Source organism: Pelophylax lessonae (assembly GCF_965119305.1).
Source record: "Pelophylax lessonae genome assembly, chromosome: 4".
NCBI classification, from domain to species: domain Eukaryota; kingdom Metazoa; phylum Chordata; class Amphibia; order Anura; family Ranidae; genus Pelophylax; species Pelophylax lessonae.
This window is the reverse complement of record NC_138771.1, coordinates 432,108,664-432,132,693: the sequence shown is the minus strand read 5'-3', so window position 1 is coordinate 432,132,693 and position 24,030 is coordinate 432,108,664. Positions and strand designations below refer to the sequence as shown.

General features: G+C 44.2%; 1 protein-coding gene across 1 annotated transcript in view; it reads left to right on the top strand.

The window, feature by feature from the left end:
* Positions 1–15,440: 15,440 nt before the first annotated feature.
* LOC309554897 (START domain-containing protein 10-like) overlaps positions 15,441–24,030 on the top strand; it is a 100,270-nt gene continuing 91,680 nt past the window's right edge. Inside the window, exon 1 of the mRNA XM_082256630.1 lies at positions 15,441–16,314. Coding sequence (XP_082112756.1) covers positions 16,168–16,314 — 147 coding nt within the window. The 5' untranslated portion in view covers positions 15,441–16,167. The remainder of the gene's footprint in view (positions 16,315–24,030) is intronic.

Genomic DNA, 24,030 nt, shown 5'->3' with positions numbered 1-24,030 from the left:
AATGCTAATGGTGTTAAACTGGAGTTTAATTGGAGTCGTGAGTCCATCCATTTTTTGGATGTAGAGGTAATGATAAGAAATCAAACACTGGAGACTCGTGCGTACTTTAAACCTACTGACCGAAATGGGTATTTACCCATTTACAGTGGTCACCACTCCCGGTGGTTACAGAATATCCCTAAGGGGCAGTTCCTACGTGTGAGGAGGAACTGCTCCTTAGATACGGACTTTCTGACACAGGCACAAGTTCTCCGGCATCGTTTCCTGGAGAAGGGTTATGATGGGCGGAAGCTTGATAGTACCATCACTGAAGCTTTGGGTATTTCTCGGCAGGAATGCCTTGCAGATACAGTGAGACCAACCGAGAATAAGCAGGAGTGGAGTTTCCTTACGCAATACAATTCCCAATATAAAGAAGTGGAAGATATTATTAAGAAGCATTGGGGAGTTTTGAGTGTGGATAGGATCTTGGGTAATGTCATCCCGCCTACACCCACTTTTGTATACAAAAAAGCACGCACTTTTGGGGACCAACTGGTGTGTAAGGTCCTTGACCCCCCTACCAAGCCTTGCATGTTTTGGGATGACAGGACAGGTTTTTATGCCTGTCGTCGCTGCAAGACATGCAGACAGGTGCGGACCCACCTGCGGGGGTTTTCTTCTTTTAGTTCTTCCGCGAATGGTGAGACCTTTGACATCAAGGATCTCATCACTTGCCATACCACACATGTTGTTTATGGCCTGGAATGCCCTTGTGGCTTAATTTATATCGGTAGAACTAAAAGAACTATTGCAATACGTATTTCAGAACATATTGCAAACATTCGAAATGGTTATAAGGACCACAATGTCTCCCTACATTTTAAAAATCATCACAATCAAGATCCTAGTGAGTTGAAATTTTGGGGTATTGAAAATGTCAAACCTGTTTGGAGGGGCTCAAACAGAGTAAGAGAGTTATCCAAGCGCGAGACTCATTGGATATTTTTGACCAACTCTCTGCACCCCAAAGGGTTAAACGTTGACTTAGATATCAACTGTTTCATAAGCGACTATTGACATCATGTTCCCCTTTTCTAATATGCAATTCTCCTTTGAAGCTTAGGATTTGGTCTTTCACCTTATATCTTTCCCTGTTTTTGTAATTCATTATGATTCCATTTCAATTTTGATTTGTAATCATTTTTTCTTTTATGAATGGTTTTAGGATATTTTATCTATTTAAACATTGTATGTGTTTTATTAGCGATTATATATATCTAATGGTAATCGCAATTTTTATTATGATTATATTTGCAACATGTCGCTATTGAACTGTGTATTGTATATGCCTACAAACGTATATACAGGCTATATGATCTGCTAATGACCTGACGAGTGCTTGTTCCGCTCGTCCCTAGGGGCGCTGTGTGGATCGGACAGCCTCGATCAGAGATGGCAGTGACGCTCTGTAAGGGCGGAAGCCAGTGTTGTATGACATGACTTCCTGTGTGGGCGGAAGTGACGACAGGCTGGAAGAGCCAGCGTCATTGGGCTGAATTGTGCCTCCGCCCCTCTGGTACAGTCAAATAGCGGAGACCGTACACACGTGACCACACCCTCTGTCGAAGTTACTTGCTAACGAAACGCGTCAGGGCGTGGTCACGCGGTCACGAGGCAGACAGGCGTCCGATGCTGCACCCGAGGCTCGCCATCGCTTGGTACCAGCGGCGAATTGCTACTACCGGGATCGGCCTCTGCACGCAGGTTATGCCTCATCTTTCATGACAAGCTTGTTTTGTTCTGTTAATTTGTAAGTGCATTAGCTACTGGGGGTATTCTTTTGGATAATAAAGCGGTGTTTCAGCCATGCAATATTGCCCTATGTGAGTTATTATCTCCACATGTACCACCCCTGTTTGATTGGAACCTTCTGTGGGTATACCACAAGAATTGATCTGATTGAGACGGTTCAAGTGCCGGTGCTCCTGGTTATTTCCTGAGGAGATCGTTTCTAAGCCTGTGATAGGCTGATGTTACAGGCGCTTGTTGACCAGATTTCTGGTGAGTGTTTCTGATTTGGGGGAGCACATTGGTGAGGTGGAGGGTCCGGTGTATTCACCAACATACTCACGACCTTGGATTGTCAGGAGAGAATATTCTGGGCACACTGCATGATCATATGAGCACATGGACTTTATCCCAGTGGACTGCATTTATATATAAATTTTTTTTTTATGCTCTTAGCGCTGCTAGTGTGTTATAGTATATCTTGTTAGTGATATTATTATATATGCACCTTTATTGTAAAACAATAACAGATATGTTTGTGAAAAAAAAAACAGAGGTCGCTGTCTACATTCAGAGATGATTGTCACTGATAACCAGCCCTTTACAATGGTGTCTGACTCAGGATTTCAGCGGTTGATGTCCATACTTGAGCCAAGCTACACACTTAAGAGTGAGGAGTATTATCAAACCAAAATGCTGGCAAAGCTTCACCAAAAGGTCGTTGACAAAGTAAAGGCTATGCTGCAACCAAAGAATGCTGGCAACTCACTCTCATTCACGATGGACTGCTGGTCACAGAGTCAGAGTCACTAATCATTCTTACATGCCACTTCATTGACAGCAGATGGACAAAAAGGCAATTGGTGTTGAATACAAAAGTGATGCAAGGATTTCTCACTGAGTACAGTAGAGAAATCTTTCTAGGCATGCTTGAAGACTGGGGAATCAACAAAGATAGAGTGATGCTTGTGTTACTTCGAGACAGTGGAGCAAACATGCGGAAAGGAATGAGGCTTGCTGATATGTCAGGCCTCAGTGTCATGGCACACAACACCCTCCAACTTTCAAATGATGGTCTGTCAAGCCAAATAGCTTTGATTGATATATGTTTTGAGAAGCATGAAGAGATTAAAAATGTTGTGCTTGCAAGTCTTTTGAATCCTCGATACAAGAACCTTTTGCTTTCTCTTCTGATGATGTATTGGCTAAGGCGAAACAATGGCTGACAGAAGATTTTCAACAGGAGGTGCAGGAGGTTCCTGCCGAAAAGACAAGTCCAGAACACTATTTTTATGAAGAGCAGCATGCTGCAAAAACAGACAAAAACAGACAAATGTCCAAAAATACGTCAACAAACAGAAGAGAATCTTCTTCATCGTGGTCGAATTTATCAGGACATTTTCAGTGTTTTATTGGGGCCTCATGCGGAGGATTCAATTTCTTTTGAATCTGTAATTATGAGCCTGAATGATGAACTTCATCTCTATTTGAAAGAAGCAGTAATTGACAGAAGTCATCCTCTTCAGTGGTGGAGAGAAAATGAGGCACGCTGCAAAAGACTTGCTTCCCATGCTAGAAGATACCTCTCTCTCTCTCTGCTCCTCTGTCCTCCACTCCTCCTGAGCATGTTTATGAAGTGGTAGCATTGTATGAACAAAACAGAAGACCTTTAACGGGTGACCATGGACATGCTGAAATGTTCTGCTTTCTGCATTATAATATTGTTCTATTTAATTGGGAGTATTGAAAAGAGTAGTGTCCACTCCACTCCAATCCACTGTCTAGCTGTTGCCTAGCTTTTTTTCTAGCAGTTTTTCACTGACTGCAGTAGTTGCAGTGAGTGCCCTACTGCAACGAGTCTAATCCAATCCAATGTATAGCTGTTGCCTAGCTTTTTTTCTAGCAGTTTTGCACTGACTGTTGTAGTTGCAGTGAGTGCCCTACTGCAGAGGTAGTCCACTGAGTGACTCCAATCCAATCCACTGTCTCCAATCCAATCCACTGTCTAGCTGTTGCCTAGCTTTTTTCTAGCAGTTTTGCACTGACTGCTGTAGTTGCAGTGAGTGCCGTACTGCAGAGGTAGTCCACTGAGTGACTCCAATCCAACCCACTGTCTAGCTGTTGCCTAGCTTTTTTTCTAGCAGTTTTGCACTGACTGCAGTAGTTGCAGTGAGTGCCACACTGCAGACAGAGGTAGTCCTCCACTGACTCCAGTCCAATCCCCTGTGACATGTGTAGCTGTTGCCTTGCTTTTTTTTCTAGCAGTATTGCACTGACTGCAGTAGTTGCAGTGAGTGCCATACTGCAGACAGAGGTAGTCCTCCAATGACTCCAGTCCAATCCACTGTGACATGTGTAGCTGTTGCCTTGCTTTTTTTCTAGCAGTTTTGCACCGACTGCAGTAGTTGCAGTGAGTGCCTTACGGCATAGGAAGTCATCCAGTGACTCCAGTCCAATCCACTGTGTATGCATGTGTATTGTGTAGCTGTTGTTGTTGCCTAACTTTTTTTCTAGCAGTTTTTTACTGAATGCAGTAGTTGCAGTGAGTGCCTTACTGCAGAGGTAGTCCTCCACTGACTCCAGTCCAATCCACTGTGACATGTGTAGCTGCTGCCTTACTCTTTTTCTAGCAGTTTTGCACTGACTGCAGTAGTTGCAGTGATTGCCTTACTACGGAGGTAGTCATCCACTGACTCCAGTCCAATCCACTGTGTATGTATGTGTATTGTGTAGCTGTTGTTGTTGCCTAACTTTTTTTCTAGCAGTTTTGCACTGAATGCAGTAGTTGCAGTTGCAGTGAGTGCCATACTGCAGAGGTAGTCCACTGACTCCAGTCCAATCCACTGTGTAGCTGTTGCCTAGCTTTTTTTCTAGCAGTTTTGCACTGACTGCACTGCAGTAGTGAATTAAAAATATTGCAGTGAGTGAGTCCACTACTGCAGTACTTTATTATGCATTAATGCACAATCAGACAATGTGAAATGCAAATGTCCCTGCAAGTGCACTTTTCCTATCAGTTTGCATGCAGTTAAGGTGTAAAGAATGTTAAAAATGTTAATAAATAAAGATTCACATGTTTATTAAGAGATTTCTGTCGAAATTTGTGGGTTTTTTTGCAAAATTTTACATGTGTGAAAATGTCGGCCAATACCGATATGCGATCGGCAAAATATCAGTATCTGTATCGGCAACGAAAAACTGATATCGGTCGATCACTAATTAGAGTGTAATGCCAAGGCTGGCAGGAATCAAGGAAACAATAAAAAAGGTAAGAAGATAAGGGAAGAGGAAAGGAGATGGATCTGTCCGGGGATCCTACATCCGCTTATCCATACGATCAGCTTCATTTACCTGCAAGTACCCAAGCCAAGGGGATAATATTTTGTCAAAAATATATTCTTTATCTCAAAGGACACCCACGTTTTCATTTTATTATCGCAATGTCTATGACAGGGCTTTACCACGCTGTCGCTATAGTGATTTTGGCCGCTAGAAACATAAAGTAAATTAAAGTCTTAGTTAGTTGCAGAACATTTTCAACAGGCTAATTTAGTAGAGTGATACTTGCATTTTTAGTGATGTTGACCATCATGACTGAAAAAATAAAAAAACATATTGTGCAATTTTTTTTTATAGAAATGTATGTTGCGATGTTATCATTGGGACATATGATGTTTTGTACTACCAATTGGACATTGTCTTTTTTACTAATGTGTTTAAATAAAGATTTACATTTTTTATATATAATTATACTGGCCTGTCCTTTTGGCATCACAACATCCCTTCCCCCGTTTTTGTCAAATCCTCTTTGGGATTTTTCTTCCTATATATGCACACTCATAATCCAGTACCCTAACTGTCCCCCCATTCCTAAACACCTACCTGGCTCCTGTCACCGCTCCATTACTGTCCCACCTACAGCACCTTGCCTCCACTTCCTGGTCTCACAGGAAACACAGGCAGTAGCAGAACCATAGGCTTCTGCTGCTGTCAGGCAAATCCTGTGTGGAGGGAGCTGGGGAGCATGGCAGAGCTGTGCTTTGCTTGTCTAAGGATACTCACAGCCCCGCTCCGTCTGTATGGGAGGAGAAAACGCTGGCGGGGGACCGCCAAAGAGGAGCTAAAGAACCATTTTGTAAAATATTGTTGCACAGAGCAGTTACTGTAAGTATAATATCTTTTTTTACGCTAATTGAAAAAAAAGCCTTTAGAATCACTTTAACTTCAAAATCTTATTTTTAAACTTTTGCTTCCCCAGTTTTCTAGCGTAATCAAGATTGCCTCATTTCCTGTGAAGTATCAACAACACTAAAATACCACTGCCGACTTTGCAGTAGCATTGTCAGCTTCTTTGTTCGGTGTCTCCCCATTGCAGTGCATGGTAGCATTGTAAAGGTGTTTTCTGCCAAGAGCAAGTGCCAACAACACCTACTGGGATACAGAGCTTACACATTTATCCCTACTCTCAGCCTTACTATGCCATTAAGTAAAGAAAATTTATTAAAATAGCATGGTAAAGTAATATTCAGTTTAGGCTTGCCATCTACTTACTATACCTACTTACCATCTAACATACTAATTCAAGGGTGTCATGATAATGAGGTTTGATGATACCAAACTGAAAGCAGAGAAGGGGGAAGTCATGCTGCACAGAGTATAATCTGCATTTCTCAAAAATTCTCAAGTCTGCATACAAATGTTCCATTTTATATCTGATGTTTGTGCTGCAGCAAGGGACAATAACTTTCACAAGTCACATAAAAAATTGAAACACACACACACAGGCTAAAAAACAGCTCAGCTCAAGACATGAAAAAAGGCCATAATAAATTCCAATTAAAGAAACAGCCAGGAATACAGGAATATACAGCCTGTTAATGACCTCCATCGTAAATGGCTAAAGGGCTATCATAAATAGTACTTAATATGGTCTGGAAAGCTACGACTCTTAATACAACCTATAATAAGGAAAAAAGGCTTCATACAATTTTCATAATCCTGGTTATGATTGAGCTAAGTTATTAACAAGTGTTTACACAAATGTATAAGAAAATAATGATTGGTTTGATACCAAACAATCATATGCTGTAAAGTACAGCAGGTGATATGGTCATATTATATCTAGGCGATAAATCTGTCTGAATTACACCAAGTGTTGTCTTTACCAAATCATAATTTTATTTAGTTCAATAATAATATGTTGATTGTCAGATTGTAAAATCACTTTATCTGGAAAAATTGATACAGTTAAAAAAGTGACATTAAGGAAGTGTCTGCTAGGGACAATCAAACACTCCAATACTCCTACATCACACCCCTCAGCTCTTTTTGATTGGGTGAGAATTGGCTCGTCAATTCCCTCTGGAGGATCAACAAAAAGCTGCTTCAATTGGCAGCTAGGAGCTCTCATTTTCTACCAGAATCATGGCAGAATGCTAAGAATCATTTCTGGGAACAAATTACTTACTCTGAAGTGAACTGGCAGAGGTATCAAAGATGTGTACTGTCTATTTTGTAAAATCTTATCCCAAGCACACTTTCCTGAACAGCGCTCCTGTACTATCGCCACATGGGTCTGCCCCAGGGAAGCCTGTGTCTGGTCCTGAGACCCTGTCTAGCTGACTATCCATCTGCAGGACTGCAGGAGATCAACGTGCATCATCATCACGCAACAAGGTGGGACCCCTCTATCTCTACAATCTGCTGCTACCAATTGGGGAGCTGGACTTTGACCTGCCTTTGTCCTGGTGGTGACACTGAGCATATCCTTTGGAGAGCCCAAATTCTACATACTATACATCTCCTAAACCCTATGCAATTGATTTCATGCTCAGTTTGTCTTGTTCTGCTGAGTTAACACTATCAAGCCCTTTTTCTACTTATTATCTAAACCTCACGCATCCCTGCACACTAAGGAATCCCTTTGCTTTATTTGGCCATCTCATCCATAAGTCCAACAAGGTTTCCAAAGGCTATATGGCTTATTCACATAGGCACAGAGAGCAGTTCATGAAAAAAAAAATGCATATTTCTGTGCTGGGGAGCAATATACAGACTGTGGCTGTACGCTGTTAACCCCTGACCTGAGCATTTATATTTGCACAGAGAAAGGCACACATGTGCGATCTACAGATGATGCCAAGGGGGAGGGCGAAACGCGTCTAGCAAGGCAGAGCGTACAACATCATATCCGGCCGGTGGAACGCACGCTGCAGAAAGCAGGAACCACCATGCCGCAGCTAGCTGTTTGCATTGTTTTTAACTGTAAGTGAATATTTTTTATTTAATAAAATTTATTTGACATACTTCACCATGGCGGGCTTTCTTTCTGCATGGTACTGAGGAGCAACTTGGCCAGCATCTTACGTTTAGCAGCCGTTTGCTCACAAACACAGAAACAGCGCTCTGGACACAGGCTTTGGATACAAGTTTGTCTTGGGGAGGACACGGCAGCCCCACACAGTCCTAGGTGTCACACAGGCCAATACAACATAGTGTTCTGGTGAGTAGGAAATCTGAAGTGGAGCACGAGCACTATTTTGAGATTGGAGCACTGAAGCACTTTTCCAGCACTATTTGCACATAAGAACATTATATATTAATTTGTGAATTTGGAGGACAGTCATATCATCAAGTTGAAGGACTCATTGTCACTTTATATATTTTGCACAGTCTGCTCTGAGCACTTTGTATTATTTATGGTATTGGATGACTGTTTATTTATTTATATATTGTATATGCAGCAGCGCTGACACCTTCACCTTGCACTTTAAAGGCACATTCACCTTATTTGTCAGCAGCAGCTGTTTTTTCATCATTCAATCATGTATTAATTGATTATTTATGGTTCATTGATTTTTCATTGATTATTGATTCACCAGATTATTTAAGCACATTTCCATACTCCTAAGCGCGAGGAATCCTTCTAGTTGTAGTTTTCATCCAGGGCCATTCATTTGTATCCCTGCAAGTAAGTAAACGCTCAGTTGTGGGGTTACCCTCGCGCAGCCACAGTCTGTCATTTATTTGTATAGGCAGCTGTACACAAAGACCTGTTACTTCCGGGCGCAGAAATACGCTTGTGGGGCGTGGCTTGGACGCTGACTAAGATGGCTGCTTGAGTCCCTCTCTTCGGCACACCAAGGCTTTCTACAGACCCTGCTGAAGGAGACAACCGCACTAAACTATGGGCAAACTGAATAGTAATTCCTCCAGATCCCGCTCTCGTTCCCCAAGAGGCTCTGGTACCAAGCTGGGCGGCAATATCCCGGAGTTATTCCACTCACAACAGAAGAGAGTGATGGCCATCTCACAGCTAGCAAGCACGACAGGCATAGACTCACGGACTGAAGGCAAAGGGCCAAAACGCTCTCTCTCTTCACAAATGGACTCCGCTGCTCCTTCTGCTAGCAAATGCCCCAGTGTGGACGATCTCAGGGCAGTAGCTGCTGATATTAAGGAGACCCTCTCAGCAGCTATATTGGAGCTGCCTGATGACATCCACAGGGTAACCGCATGACTGGAAGAGGTAGAGGCCATTATTGCAAAACACGAGGTCGGGCTGCTGGAGGTGAAATCTACCAACGATATCCACACTATCCACTTGCGTGGACTCCACAGGCATATAGAGGATTTAGATAATATGGGATGGAGAAACAATCTGAGCGTGAGAGGTCTCCCTGAAACGATTGAACAAGGCAAAATTTCCTCTGCAGTGATTTACATTTTCAACGATCTCCTAGGCAGGCCTCCAGATTCCCCTATTGACATGGAGAGGATCCACAGAGCCCTGTGTCCCAGGGGCAGGGATGGGGATCCCCCCAGGGATATAATTTGCTGCATCTCCAATTTTAGACTGAAAGAAGAGATTCTCCAGAAAGCAAGAAATAGGAACCGAGTCCTTTTTCAAGGATCTGAAGTGAAATCGTTCTAAGACCTTTCCCATATTACAATACAACACAGGAAAGATCTCCGCCCCTTCTTGACCAACTGAGAGACAGGAACATTTCCTATCATTGGAAATTTCCATTCTCTCTGTAACCCATCAAGGCCGTACGACTACTCTCAGGGGACCAGAAGACCTTCCCTCTTTCTGCGAGGATCTCAACCTCCCCCTAGTGGACATTCCAGACTGGTACAATGGATTACTCTTTCCCCCTCTCAACAAGATTGCTCCGATGGATCCTCAGATGCAAGGTCGCCATCCCACCTTTCTGGTGCCCAGTTTCACTGAAACCCTCCCATCCAGCTCCTGCGAACTGCAGAGCGGCGAATGGAGGGAGTCAACCATCCTCCCCCGCCCACCGCAAACCACACAGAGACTGAAGGAATGCTACCGCAAGTATAATAAACATATGCTTTCTGCTTTCCCCTTTCTAGCATTTTGAGTCCCGCTACTCCCATGTGCCCAATTATGCCATCCCCCTACTATCAAGCTCTTGGTTACCCGTACTTCAATCGAGCTGTGCGCTCCTCCCCCTTTTTTGTTTTTTTGTCTTTGCCCCTGCTCGTCCCTATTAAATGTCACTTGATAGTATGCAGGGACAATTTAAGGAGAGATCAGTGGTAAACTCCTGGTCAACAATCAGCTCCTCCCTGGTGACAATAACTGGAGCGGCCAAATATCTCAAACATGAGTGAGACAGTTACTCGAGTGTCTGCTTGACCTCTCGGATGAGAAGGAACGATTGAGAGAAATCATTATATGATCCTGAGAAATATACTGTTGCTGAAACTTAAACGTCGCTTAACTGAGGAGTCATGCATACACCCCCACCAGGGTAATCAGTGGGGGTTTTCCTTTCCCTAAAATTTTTTATTTTTTTTCTTTAGAAGAAGGAGGGAAAAAGGAGGACATAGCCCCCAAGATAAATGTGATATCCATCTATATAGAGGCCATGTCGGGTATGCATTGGTTGTTCTTGAGCCATACTTACAAGCTTAAGCAGGCATGCTTAAATAGGGGTGGCCATGCTAACACTTGGGACAGTTTTAATTATCCCTTTGTCCATACAGCTGTAGTGGGATTGCAATTTATAGTTATACAGTTTCCTTTGCTTGTTTTTGCTCATGTATATTGATGTTAATTGGGGGGCTTTTCCCCCTTGTCTCCCGCACTGACCCTATTTGAGGAGGCATATGTGAGCAAGCACTAGAGAAATCGCTTTTGATAAAGCTCTTCACTATGACTCATATGGCCTTCTTGGTAGGGTTGCAGGGGCAGATGGGAAAGTAAACCCCCACAGTAGGAGCAACACTCTGCTGTGGCTCAACTTTGGTGAAGTCCAGTCAACCCGTTCGCCCTCACTGGACAAATAAAGTTCTATAACGCCTTATTATTGCAGGTCTTTCATAGAATGTCGACCTTCTGTTTTGTTCTGTTCTATGTTCCCATTCCATCCTAGAACTTATACTAGGTTCGAAATGATCATATTATTGTTGTTCTCGGTACTACTGTTACAATCATTAATATTGTTGGATACTTCTTGGGATCTTCACTTATTTTAGCCTGACCTATTGTTACTATTATTATTATTATTATTGATATTGCTACTGCCATTGATATTGATGTCCCTACGAACTTGATTACCTTGATTCAGTTTGCAAATGTTTGGTCCTTTCTTCTTTTCTTTTGTCCTTGTATGACAATTATATTTTCATACTTAGAAACATCTCCTTCTTTATAAACTTCTAGCCTCTCCTGTGCCAAGAACACACGCACATTTTCTCGTTTCACTTGAGCTGTCGTCTGGTTCTAATCCAATCACGCTCCCATATGGTGGGTTCTGTGGAACCTTACCAACCCCACCCGGATTCCTTCCTATCCAGGCCAGAAAGCTGGTTTCTCTGGCCACCGGGTTTTTGTTCTCTCTACTCCTATGCACTCCTGCCTTGCTCTAGAGCCCGTGCTGCATTTCTCTACTTGATCGTTCTCTATCCCTCTCTCCTGTAGCATTACTATTTCCCTCCCCTTTTTTTTTTCTCTTCTTGTCCCTTCCCCCTCCTCTCCCTACCCTTATTCTAATATCATGATCTATATCTACGACCCACACTACCGTCCAAAATGGTGGAATTTAAGACTACGAAACTGAAAGTTTTTTCCCTCAACGCAAAGGGTCTAAACATTCCAGAGAAACGTTCTCAACTCTTATCATATGCACACCGCCTTAAAGAACTCTTCTTCTTACTCTTCCTGCAGGAAACACACTTTTTGCACGGATTGTGTCCTGTAACTAGCCATCAATATCAGCATGTCTTCCATGCCACCAACAAACATTCCAAGACAAAAGGAGTATCTATCCTAATCTCCAAACATACTGTATACCTCTACAGATTGTTGATACCTTTGATAAATGAGGACGGCAGATTCCTCTTCATCAAGGGGTCGTTATGGCAGAAACCCATCACTTTGACCAACATATACAGCCCTAACAAGGCTCAAGTAACTTTCTTTAGAGAATTAGCGTTAACATTGACATCCTTTCAATCAAGTATCCTGATCTTAGCAGGTGACTTTAATGTCCCACTCAACCCCCTAGAAGATACCTCAACAGGAACTGCCTCCTTACCCAATTGGGCACCTGGAGAGAGACGAATCCAAATACAAAAGACTACACATTATATTCCTCACCTCATAATCACAATTCTAGGCTTGATAACTTTTTCATAACCCAGAGAGATCTCCCCTGCCTGCGAGCAGCCACAATCGAACCTCTGATACTCTCGGATCATAATCCGATCACAATGATTCTGGAATTTTCAGAAAAAACAGCTTCCTCCAAAATTTGGAGACTGGACCTTACACTACTCATGGACGGTATGACTGTTTCACGGACCTGCGATACTCTAAAACACTTCTTTAAAGAAATTAACACACCAGATGTACCTATTTTGACGCAATGGGAAACTCACAAATGTGTTTTGCGAGGGTTATTTCACTCTATAGCAGCCACAAGAAAAAGAAATACACAAGAACTCAAATCCTCCTTAATGCAGACAATACAGGCGCTTGAGACAACGCACAAGTGCATGTTGTCACAAAAAAGTATACGCAGATCTATTACAGGCACGTAAGACTTTAACAGATGAGCTTTACCGTAAAACTAAACTAAAATTTGTCCTTTCACAAAAACTGTTCTATAGCTAACTCTATAGCTAACTCGACGATGCACCAAATTCTCACAACACAAGGCCACCATGTAGTCAATTCCACTGACGTCAGTGGTGGCTGGTGCTCCATGGGCCGGGGGGGCAGCAGATGGACCACACCATACCCCCCCCCCAGACCCCACCAGCTCCAGCCCGCACTGTCCCACACCAGCTCCAGCCCACACTGTCCCCCACCAGCTCCGGCCCGCACTGTCCCCCCCCCCCGGTCGTCGGTCCCCCACTAGCTCCATCCCGCACTGCCCTCCACCAGCTCCAGCCCGCACTGCCCCTGTCGCCAGCTCACTCACCCTGGGCAGGCAGTGGCGGCGGCTTCCCCTTTAGTCTCCTCCCTCCTCCTCCGCTCCTTGGCTAATAGCATGGCTTTTCCTTTCGGCCAATCAGGAAACGGGTCTCAGGACCCGCTTCCTGATTGGCCAGGAGGAAAATCAGTGTGGCAATAAGGAATATTCATTCACTATTGTCACACAACTGGGCGAGCCCACCCTTTTTTGAAGCCTATTAGAGCCTCTGGCTCTAATTACGTGCTTCATGCCCTGCATGTAGATTAGGGGGCCAGACGCATGGATAGGGGGAGCGGCGCCCTTGCACCCCCAATGCACCAGCCGCCACTGACTGACATAGCAGCTCAATTTGAAGTATACTATGCATCCCTGTACAACCTACCTCCAGAACACAACCCTCCTGCTGATCACAGATCAAGGAGGGAAATCATACAAGACTTCCTTACCCAATGCTGTCCTAAACCCTTTACAGAGGAGCTAGCAAAACCCGATATCATTTGAGATCCAACATCTCAAACAAGAAAAAAAGCCCTGGCCCAAGTGGTTTCACGGAATTGTATTACAAAACCTTTCTGGATGACATAGCCAACCCCCTCTTAAAAACGTTGAACTCTGTAGCCGACACATGCACCAACATGAAAACTTTTATGAAAGCGCATATCACGGTAAATCCAAAACCCTGCAAAGATCCCAACTTTGTATCAAATTATCGCCCAATTTCGCTACTCGACATAGACTTAAAAATCTTTTCTAAAATACTAGCAATTAAAGTTAACCCCACTAATCAATTCCACAATAACAACAGATGAAGTAGGCTTTGTACCAGGAAAGGAAGCAAGAGACAACACCACTAAAGCACTAAATATTCACCACTGGCGCTTTTTCTTGCCCCTTGATGCGGAGAAGGCATTTGACAGGGTGGCTTGGGACTATCTAACCACTATATTGGAAAAGTTGGGCATTGGGCCACGAATGCTTAGCTTTATTATGGCTCCCTCTGCCAGGGTGCGGGTGAACAGGTCTCTGTCAAATGCCTTCTCCATACACAATGGAACGAGACAGGGTTGCCCTTTATCCCCATTGTTGTTCATCCTAACGCTGGAACCACTTCTTAGGAGACTGTGAGACAATGATAATATTAAAGGCATAACCATAGCAAACCACCAATATAAATTGGCGGCCTTTGCAGAGGACATTCTTCTTTTCTTGTCTGAACCCCACATAACCATTCCAAACCTCTTACATGAGTTTTACTTATTCCAAACTATATATAGTGTGTATCCAGCTTAAAAAAAAAAGACCATACCTGCAGCTGCAGGCATCATAACGGTACAGTATAGTTCATATTCCTATCGCACACCTTCCTGGTTTGTAGGCTCGTGTGTACTGGGTGCTGAAGCGATCACCAGTTGGCAACTGGATTAGTTACAAGTAGATACATATTCGCCAGCACACCAAGGATCTTGCAAAAGCAGTCCAAAAAACTTTATTCAAGATAAGATCACATCAGAAAAATATAGTGCAACGTTTCGGAGCCGCACAGGACCCCTTCGTCAGGCATGTGATGTCATGCAATCATAAAGGTACAGACGCCGCCCCCCTGAAAAATGCCGCCCCGGGCAAACACCTTGTTTGGCCTGTGGTAGATCAACAGATTCTTTCCAATGGAATGACAGGTGTATGCGAACAGCGATGGCTGCTCAGCCTGTAAAAAGCAATGAGAGACTAAGGGGGGCCATTGCTGTTTGCATGTATTTGCACAATCAGCAGCTGCATTCAGGTACAGATCAATATCCAAGCCTGCATGCATCTATCTGCATCGACAAATGCAGGCCAATACACGTGATGATAACAAGCTCTAATACTTTCCGTATGGACCAAATGTGTTACTATTCATTTTGTTGTAAACATTGCAGTATTGTGGATATGACAATACCACAGTTGCTACTACTGTACTGAGTGAATGTAATAAAACATGTTCCGACACATTTGCCTGCAGAGACCTCTGCATGTTCCATAATCATAAAATTGCTGCGGTGCATCTCACACGTACGTAGCTCTCTGCAGCAATACTTTGCAGTATTCTACAGGGAGAGAATGATATACTGTCTACCTGTCAGTGCGTTATTGCATTATTCAGTAAGGGCACAGGCTGTTTAAAGCCTGCTTTGACCTATGGATTGAATTCCTGATGGATATTCAAGTTACTTTGAACAAATCCAAGCTTTCAGAATCTCTAACTGCGACTCTACTCTGCTGAAAATCCTGATTCTTTTTCTGCAGTGGCAGTGCAGTACAAGGAAAGTTTGACTATGCTGCAGTGCACACATCTTTCGCTGCTACCAGTCTGAATTGTATACTTGCACCTATACTCCCAGCCAGGTTTAATGGGCTCGATGATGAAGCTAGCTAGGGATCAGCTGAATCAGTAGCTGCTGCAGTCAGACAGATGGAGCTTAGGCAAGGAGAGAGAGGAGGATGCTCAGAAAGAAAGAGGAGGGAGTGGAAGTAATGGGTTGGGTGAGGAATCCAAGACACCTGTATGATGTTACCTTTTAAATAATACAAGACCTTGCAAGCTTAGGTAGAGGAAACCAGAGACAAGTCAGCAGAGCTTATTGCAAAACCTATCTGCTGGGGTGCACAGCCGGTGTCCTGTTTATTGTTTGGATCACTGACCTCTGAAAGAAACACGCATATAGATACTGAGATAAACCTTAGATATTGATTAAGACGCAAGCAGCAATTAAACACAGAAGATAAAAAAAAAAACTAGACATGGAAAAACAAAGAATTTTCTTCTGCAAAGCATAAGACAAAAAGGGAACTGTACCACTTGGCGAACATAAAAAAAAGGATTGCACTCATGTGCAGTGACCTGAGAGCAAGACAGAGTTAACTTGTCATTTGGGGATACAGTCATCTTGTGTTTTGGAACACGGGAAGGATGGTGCATATTCCAGACGATGCAGACTTTAACACTTTCCGGGAGCAATGTGAGATTAACGATGGCTGGCAGTGCCAATACAACAAGGGGGGAGTGACGGTGTGGAGCCAGGAGCAGGACAGCAGCAAGGCTGTGAAGAAACTCAAGGTATAGTCATTTTCATTCCTTTTATTGTAATACCTTTCAATGTACCCCCTGCTTCACTCTCCTATATGGTTACTCTGCTCCCCAACACTTGTGCCACTTTGCATGAGAACTCCAAAAACTTTTTTTATTAGAAGTACTGCATGTAGAATCTAAAATTGGGAAGCATAAAAAAAGAGACCCCCCTTCATGTTACTTTCTGGAGGGGATCGAAGAGCAGAGACCCCTTTTAAACATTGCACGTTAAGTTTGCCTTAATTTTTTATATATATATATATATATATATATATATATCAGTGGTTCAAAATTATTGAAGATTTCTGTAAACCTTTTAATGTTTTATGTGCAATACAGTTGGATAATATTCAGTGAGGCTTTACTATAAATGTAAAAGTGCTTAAGGGTTTTTTTTTTTTTTTTTTAATATACTTTCTGGGGAAAAAAAAGACCCCTTCTGTACTGGGCTAATAAACTGTGGAGATGACCCCATAAATTACTAAATGCATATAAATATATGGAATGATTTTAAATTGTATAATTCACAATGTATGTTTACCTGCATTCTGTTTAGCTTTGCTTACAGAAAATAGAATTCAGTGTATCCAGGGGCAGATACATGCTTCTAAACAAGTGTAAACTCACATAGTCCTAAGTACGTTTTAAAAACGGGAGAATCTGATCTGGGATGCACCAGGGGCCATTTCACCCAGGAGGTGGCAGGATCGCCTCCTGAATGCCTGTTTTTACCTCCCCAAATAATTTCTCCTGTATTTACAGTAATTAAACACAGGAGGCTAGTGTGGATGTAGCCATATGACTTCCACAAATCAGTGGCTTTGTTGTATAAAAGCAAATTTGACATATTCTGGTTTTATCCAACTCCTAAACTCCTGTTTTAGAGCTACTGTTACTAAGGGCCCATTTATACATGTGTCATCTTCTGAAAAGCGTCCTGCAATGGATCTCTTTTCAGAGGGCATTTGACAGGCAGGGAGGAGGTGGTATATCTCCCCTAAGTCCCGGTTCACACTGGTGCGATGCGGGAAACCCTGCAAATCAGTGCCGGTTCCTGCATCGCACAATGGTTCACACTGAGATCTGCGAATCGCTGGGGGTGTCAATGTAAAGTTAATGTCACCCTTTAGATTGGATCGCAGTGCAAACTGTGAAATGGTCGAGGGATTAGATTGCATAGGTGTGCACACCTGTGCGAACCAAAAAAAAGGGTCCTGCACCATTTTGGTGTGAATGCGATGTGATTTCAGCCATACATTTTGTATGGCTGAAATCGCATCGCACAGACATCGCATGTGATCTACGCAGCAATGCGGTGCGAATCACATGCGATGTCTGGCATCGCACTAGTGTGAACCGGCACTAAAACTTCTAAAAACTCACACCAACGTCCTGCAACCCTGCGCGTTGCATGCATTTGCAGCGTGGCCCCATTCAGTTGACCCAACGGGGGTGATAATTTTTGCCCCGCTGTGATGCACAGCATTGGGCAGTGGCATATATACACCCCCATCTAATACCTTTTGGAGCCTAAGGCCCCTTTCACACGGGCGCACCGCTCGACGGAGTCCGTTCTGCTCCGCCGATCCCCGCTAAGCAGGCGAATGACACCTGTGTCTCCGCTCTGTGTGCCGAGACGGAGCTGTCAGATCCCTGCTGTCCTCTATGGGGAGATCGGATGAGAATGGACCGTCTGTCCGTTCTCATCCAAACTGATCATCCAGACGGATGGAAAATAGGGTTTCCATCCGTCTGGATTTCACAGACAGGATCGGATAGCAGCGGGTGTCATTGGAGATGTCTCCGCTGACACCCGCTGCCCCATAGGGCTGCATGAAGCATCCGATCAGGTCGGCCTGAAAAACTGACAGTCAGTTTTTCAGGCGGATTGGATCGCCCGTGTGAAAGGAGCCTAAAGGGGGCAGTAAAAACGCAGCTAAACCATGTGTTTTTACCCCATCAAAGTATAAACCTAACCTTTAAATAGCTGACTGACTCACCTGTTTTAATCACTGTTACTTTGTGCCAGCCTGTCAGTGGACAATTTTTCTATTGCTGAAAGTAAAAAAAAAAAAAAAAAAACTTTTAATAAGGGAGTCCTCCAAATTTTACATGGAGCAATATAATGGTTTTATTATCAAGGACAATATCTGACTAAAGCCACGTACACATGTAGCGATTGTCGGCCGAACGATCGGCCGTCTTTTGTCCAGTGCTGTCCTGTCGGTTGAAAAGTGCTAAAGACTGCACACGAATTTTGTCGGCCAACAACAGCCGACTGCAGAAGTGATGTCATGTGAGGGTTAACTTTCCATGTGTTTTTTCTTCTCTGAGCATGCCCAGTCTTGCTCATCTGCTGTTTGTCGGCCGAATTCTGTACTGACTGAGGAACAATCAGCGGTTCTGGTGTTGGCCAACAAAAATTTTAAAGCCTGCACACCAGATTCTGTTCGGCCGAAAAGTCGCAGTCGGTTGTCGGAAGCATCATACTAACAAGCCGACAATCGGCCGATCGGATGTTGGCCGAATATTTACGGCCGACAATCGCTACGTGTGTACGGGCCTTAAGTTTGTAAGTTCTACCAGTGTTTTCTTGCATTTAATGGGACGCTCCAACTTTTTTTTCGCGTACTCAAAAACATAGTTTGCGCTTTTTTAGAACAGGTGTGTATTTTTGTGGTCGGGACATTAAATTGAAAGCTTATTAACCACTTGCCTACTGTGCACTTAAACACCCTTCCCATCCAGGCCAATTTTCAGCTTTCAGCGCTGTCACACTTTGAATGACAATTGCGCGGTCATGCTACACTGTACCCATATGAAATTTTTATCATTTTTTTCACACAAATAGAGCTTTCTTTTGGTGGTATGTAATCACCTCTGGGTTTTGTATTTATTACAAAAAAAAAGAATAAAGACAGAAAATTTTGAAAAAAAAAAAAGTTTTTCTTATTTTCTGCGAGTAAATTTTGAAAATAAATTTTTCTCCTTCACTGATGTGCGCTGATGAGGCGGCACTGATGGGCACTGATGAGGTGGCACTTATGGGCACTGATGAGGTGGCACTTATGGGCACTGATGAGGAGGTACTAATATGCCGCACTGATGAGCACTGATAGGCGGCACTGATAGGCGGCACTGATAGGTGGCACTGCTGGGCACTGAGAGGCGGCACTGACGGGTGGCACTGATGGGCACTGGCGGATGGCACTGGACACTGACGGGTGGCACTGATGAGCGGCACTGATGGGCAGCACCATCAGTACCCACACTCAGTGCCCATAGTGCTGCCAGTCAGTGCTCATCAGTGCCTTTTAAAAACGGCCTCCCGAAAATTTGAGTCCGCGCTGCAGCCGTATATAGGCTGTAGCGCGGATGGCAGCAGGTTAAAGCAGAGCTCCAGCCCCCCCCACCAAAAAAATAAGTCAGCAGCTACAAATACTGTAGCTGCTGACTTTTTTACTATTTGGGCAGTTAGTCCAGGGATTCCACGGTGTCCTCACCCAAGCCGATTCTTGAATCAGCTCTTGGGTGCTGGCGCGGCCATCTTGGGTAAGGGAAAGTGCCAGTGAAGCCTTGCGGCTTCACAGCCGGTTTCCTACTGTGCATGCACTTTCTCAATGGGCCAGCTGCGGCGAAGGCCGAACTTCCAGCTGAGTTTGCGGTGGAAGTGGAATCGGTTACCTTCCTTTCAAAGCCAGGCACTCGCTCCCCCCCCCCCCCCCCACCACAAGGTGCCAAATGTGTGTGGGGGGGGGGGGAGGCAGACAAGCAAAGCTTCCACTTTTGGGAGGAGCTCCATTTTAAGAGGTCTGAAACAAAAGTTTTTAACAAATACTTACTCTAAAGCCCCGTATACACGTACCGATCGGCGGCCGTAAATATTCGGCCGACGGCCGATTGTAGGCTTGTTAGTATGATGCTTCCGACAGCCGACAGCACATTTTCGGCCGAACAGAATCTGTCGTGCAGGCATTAAAATTTTTGTTGGCCAACAACAGAATGGCCGATTGTTCGCCAGTCAGTACAGAATTCGGCCAACAGACAGCCGATTAGCAAGACTGGACATGCTCAGAAAAGAAAAAAGACAAGGAAAGTTAACCATTACATGACATCACTTCTGCAGTCGGCTGTTGTTGGCCGACAAAATTTGTGTGCAGTCTTTTGCAGTTTTCAACAGACACGACAGCCCTGGACAAAAGACGGCCGATCGTTCGGCCGACGATCGGTACGTGTGTACGAGGCTTAAGTGCTACAAAAAGTGGGACATTGCTATTTTTTTTTTTTTTTTTTTTTTTTTAAGGACTTTTTCCCAGGGCTAATCCTGTCTTCAGTGATGAGTAATTTAATAATCCTGAATAAGATAGTAGTTCAGGCTTTTCAAAACTTCACTGAATACATGCTTGGTGATGATAGAAAGCTTTTTTTGGGTGATATCAGCGAAATGCGTTTATGCCATTCCCAGGCTCCGGAGATACTCTGCATGCTCTCCCATCCTCGCTTGCACCTGCTTATCTGTTTTCCAAAGCCAAAAGGTTTGGGTTGCTGTATGTCCTCAGATACACCTGTCAAAGGACAGTGCGGTCATCATTTTTTCATCATGGCACATTGATGACATACTCATTCAGTGCCACTAAGTCCTCATCTGTCATCATTGTCCATCACAGTCATAGATGCAATGCATAGGTGCATTGGCTAAGCTCTGTCAATGCTTGTTCTAATTTCTCCAGGAGCTGAATTTACTAATACTAGACAATTGTAGTGCCTCCATACCGGATGAAAAAATGTGTGATAATGCAGGTTGCCATTACTGATCTCCTTCTGAAAATGCTAGTTTTCTGGTTCTCTAGCTGTAGTACTTTGAGTCACTGACCCTGAACAAGCCTGCAGCGAGTGAACTTCCTATCTGCATATTTTGTTCCATTGCAGTAAATGGCTGTATAGAAGGCACTGGGTCAACATAACTGCTTGCCTAGGCAACTAGCCTTTTTAAAAACGCAGTTGTAAATGACAGTTTTCATATTGCATAGTAAAGCTTCCATTTTATGGATTTTGCTGCATGAGAATGTATTTTAAGCAGAAATTGCATTCTTTCCAATGTGGCCATTTAGGTACTGCAATTTTAATGTGTTCTGAAAGGAAAACTAGAGTGCCTTGAAAAAGTATTCATACCCCTTGAAATTTTTCCACATTTTGTCATGTTACAACAAAAAACGTAATTGCATTTTATTCAGATTTTATGTGATGGCCCAACACAAAGTGGCACATAATTGTGTGGAAGGAAAATGATAAATGGTTTTCAATTTTTTATTTTTTTATTTTACAAATATCGAAAAAGGGGGGTGTGCATTTTTGTATTCATCCCCCCTGAGTCAATACTTTGTAGAACCACTTTTTACTGCAATTACAGCTGCAAGTCTTTTTGGGTATGTCTCTACCAGCTTTGCACATCTAGAGTGAAATGTTTACCCATTATTCTTTGGAAAATAGCTCAAGCTCTGTCAGAGTGGATGGAGAGCGTGAACACAGGGGCGGGCTGGCCCAGGGGGCAGGGTGGCATTTTCCCCCTGGGCCGATCTGATCCCCCCCAGAAAAGGCCGCTCAGTTGCTTCATTAAAGTTCACGATCAGTGTGCATTTATTGTGACTGGTATGGCCGCTCTGGAGACCCGGTTGCTAGATCAGCAGCCGCTTGGCGTCTAGCAACCAGTGACGTCACGGAGGTCTCCAGAGGAGGAAAGGGAGGCAGAGTGGAGAGGACCTATCATGCAAAGCGGATCGTTCTCCGCGCCGATTACTGGCTCCACCTGCCTCTGGCTCCTCCCTCCATCTTCCGCTGTCGGCCGCTGCAGAAGAGAAGAAGAAGAGGTGTGTGCACTGCTTATAATGGGAGTTTACTTGCCAATTGCCATTGCCACTGTGGGAACAGCAGCATTCATCGCTTCTTACTACATACACTGGCCGGTGGTGTATGTAGTTAGAAGCTCGAGCTCCATTCCTGGTTTCTGTCTCTCCCCTTCCCCCGTAGTGTCCTGCACTCGCTGTGCGCTGTGCTGTCTGTGTAATATCTGATCTCCGCCCCCCCCCATCATCAGTGCCGTGTAATGAGAGAATCGGGAGGGGGAGCACACTGCAGGAAGGGAGAGAGGGCAGCTGAGTTTTTCTAAGTCTGGAGGTAAGCTGCAAAGTTTCTGCTAGAAGGATTTGTTTTACAGTGAAGGGTCCTAAGTAAGAAGTAGAAGTGTGTGTGTGTGTATGTGTGACTGTGTGTGTGTGTGTGTATATATGTGTGTGTCTAAGACAGCACCCCCCCCCCCCCCCCAGAGCTGACAGACATTTCCCAAGCTGGCACATAGCCCTATCTATACCAACAAACTCCAATTACTATGTCCAGTTAATGTGAATTTAATTTATGACCATCTTATTTAACCCTGTGTCAACCAAACTCTGTACAATCAAAACTCACCACCTAACTAAACACTCTCTAGGTCCTTCCACACAGGCGTTTTGTCCAGCGGATTCTGTTTTGCTCAGCTGGGATTGATCCGTTCATCCCTGCCAAGCAGGCGAATGACAGGTCAGTCTCTGCTCACTGTGCAGAGACGGACCTGTCAGATCCCCGCTGTCCTCTATGGGAGATTGGATGATAATGGACTACCTGTCCATTATCATCATATCCAATCCTCCAGACAGATGGAAAATTGGATTTCATGGACAGGATCGGATAGCAGCGGGTGTCAACGGACATGTCACCACTGACATCCACTGCTCCATAGGGGTACATGGAGTGTCCGAATAGGTCCGCCTGGAAAAACTGACAGGCGGACCTGATCGAAAGCCCGTCGGAAAGGGCCCTAAATAAATTGTAACAGTCCTTAAAGTGGAGTTCCACCCAAAAGTGGAATCTCCGCTTTTCTGATACCCCCCTCCCCCCTCCATTGCTACATTTGGCACCTTTCGGGGGGAGGGGGAATGGGTACATGTATTTGACAGGTACCTATCCCCACTTCCAGGAGACTGCACTACGGTGATGTGCTTTGGAAGTTCAGCCTCCTTCCTCCGCCACCAGGCCAGTTAGAAAGCGCAGCCCACTTTGCGTATGCGCAGTAGGGATCTGGCTATTCACCACGAATAGCAGCGGGAGCACCCAAGAGCCAATCCAAAAATCAGCGGGCGTGTCGACATTGTGAAATCCCTGGACAGGTTAGTATCCTAATATTAAAAGACAGCAGCTACAGTATTTGTAGCTGCTGACTTCATTTTCTCGTGTGTGTGTGTGTGTGTGTGTGTGTGTGTGGGGGGGGGGGGTGGGCAGAACTCTGCTTTAACCACTTTCTGCTGGCCGTACGCATATAAGTGACCTCTTGGCAGGCAGGCTTTAACACCGAGAGGCCACATATATGAGTCCTAAATGTAAAGATTTCTGTGCTGAGAGGGTGCACCCTTCACGCTTCCAGCACGATTACCAGCGAGAGCCAAAACACTCCCAATGCTTCCGTCCCAACATCTCTCCCTGGTCACCTCTCAGACATTGCCTCTAAAATAATTATCTCCCCAACTAAGACATCCCCCCACACCTGTCTTCATGCTATCTGTACTTCTCTCCTGCACATACTATTTGCCATCATATCTTCTGCACTTCTCTCCTGCACACAGTCCTATATTCCACAGTCCTCTCCTGTACATACTACGCACTGTCATATCC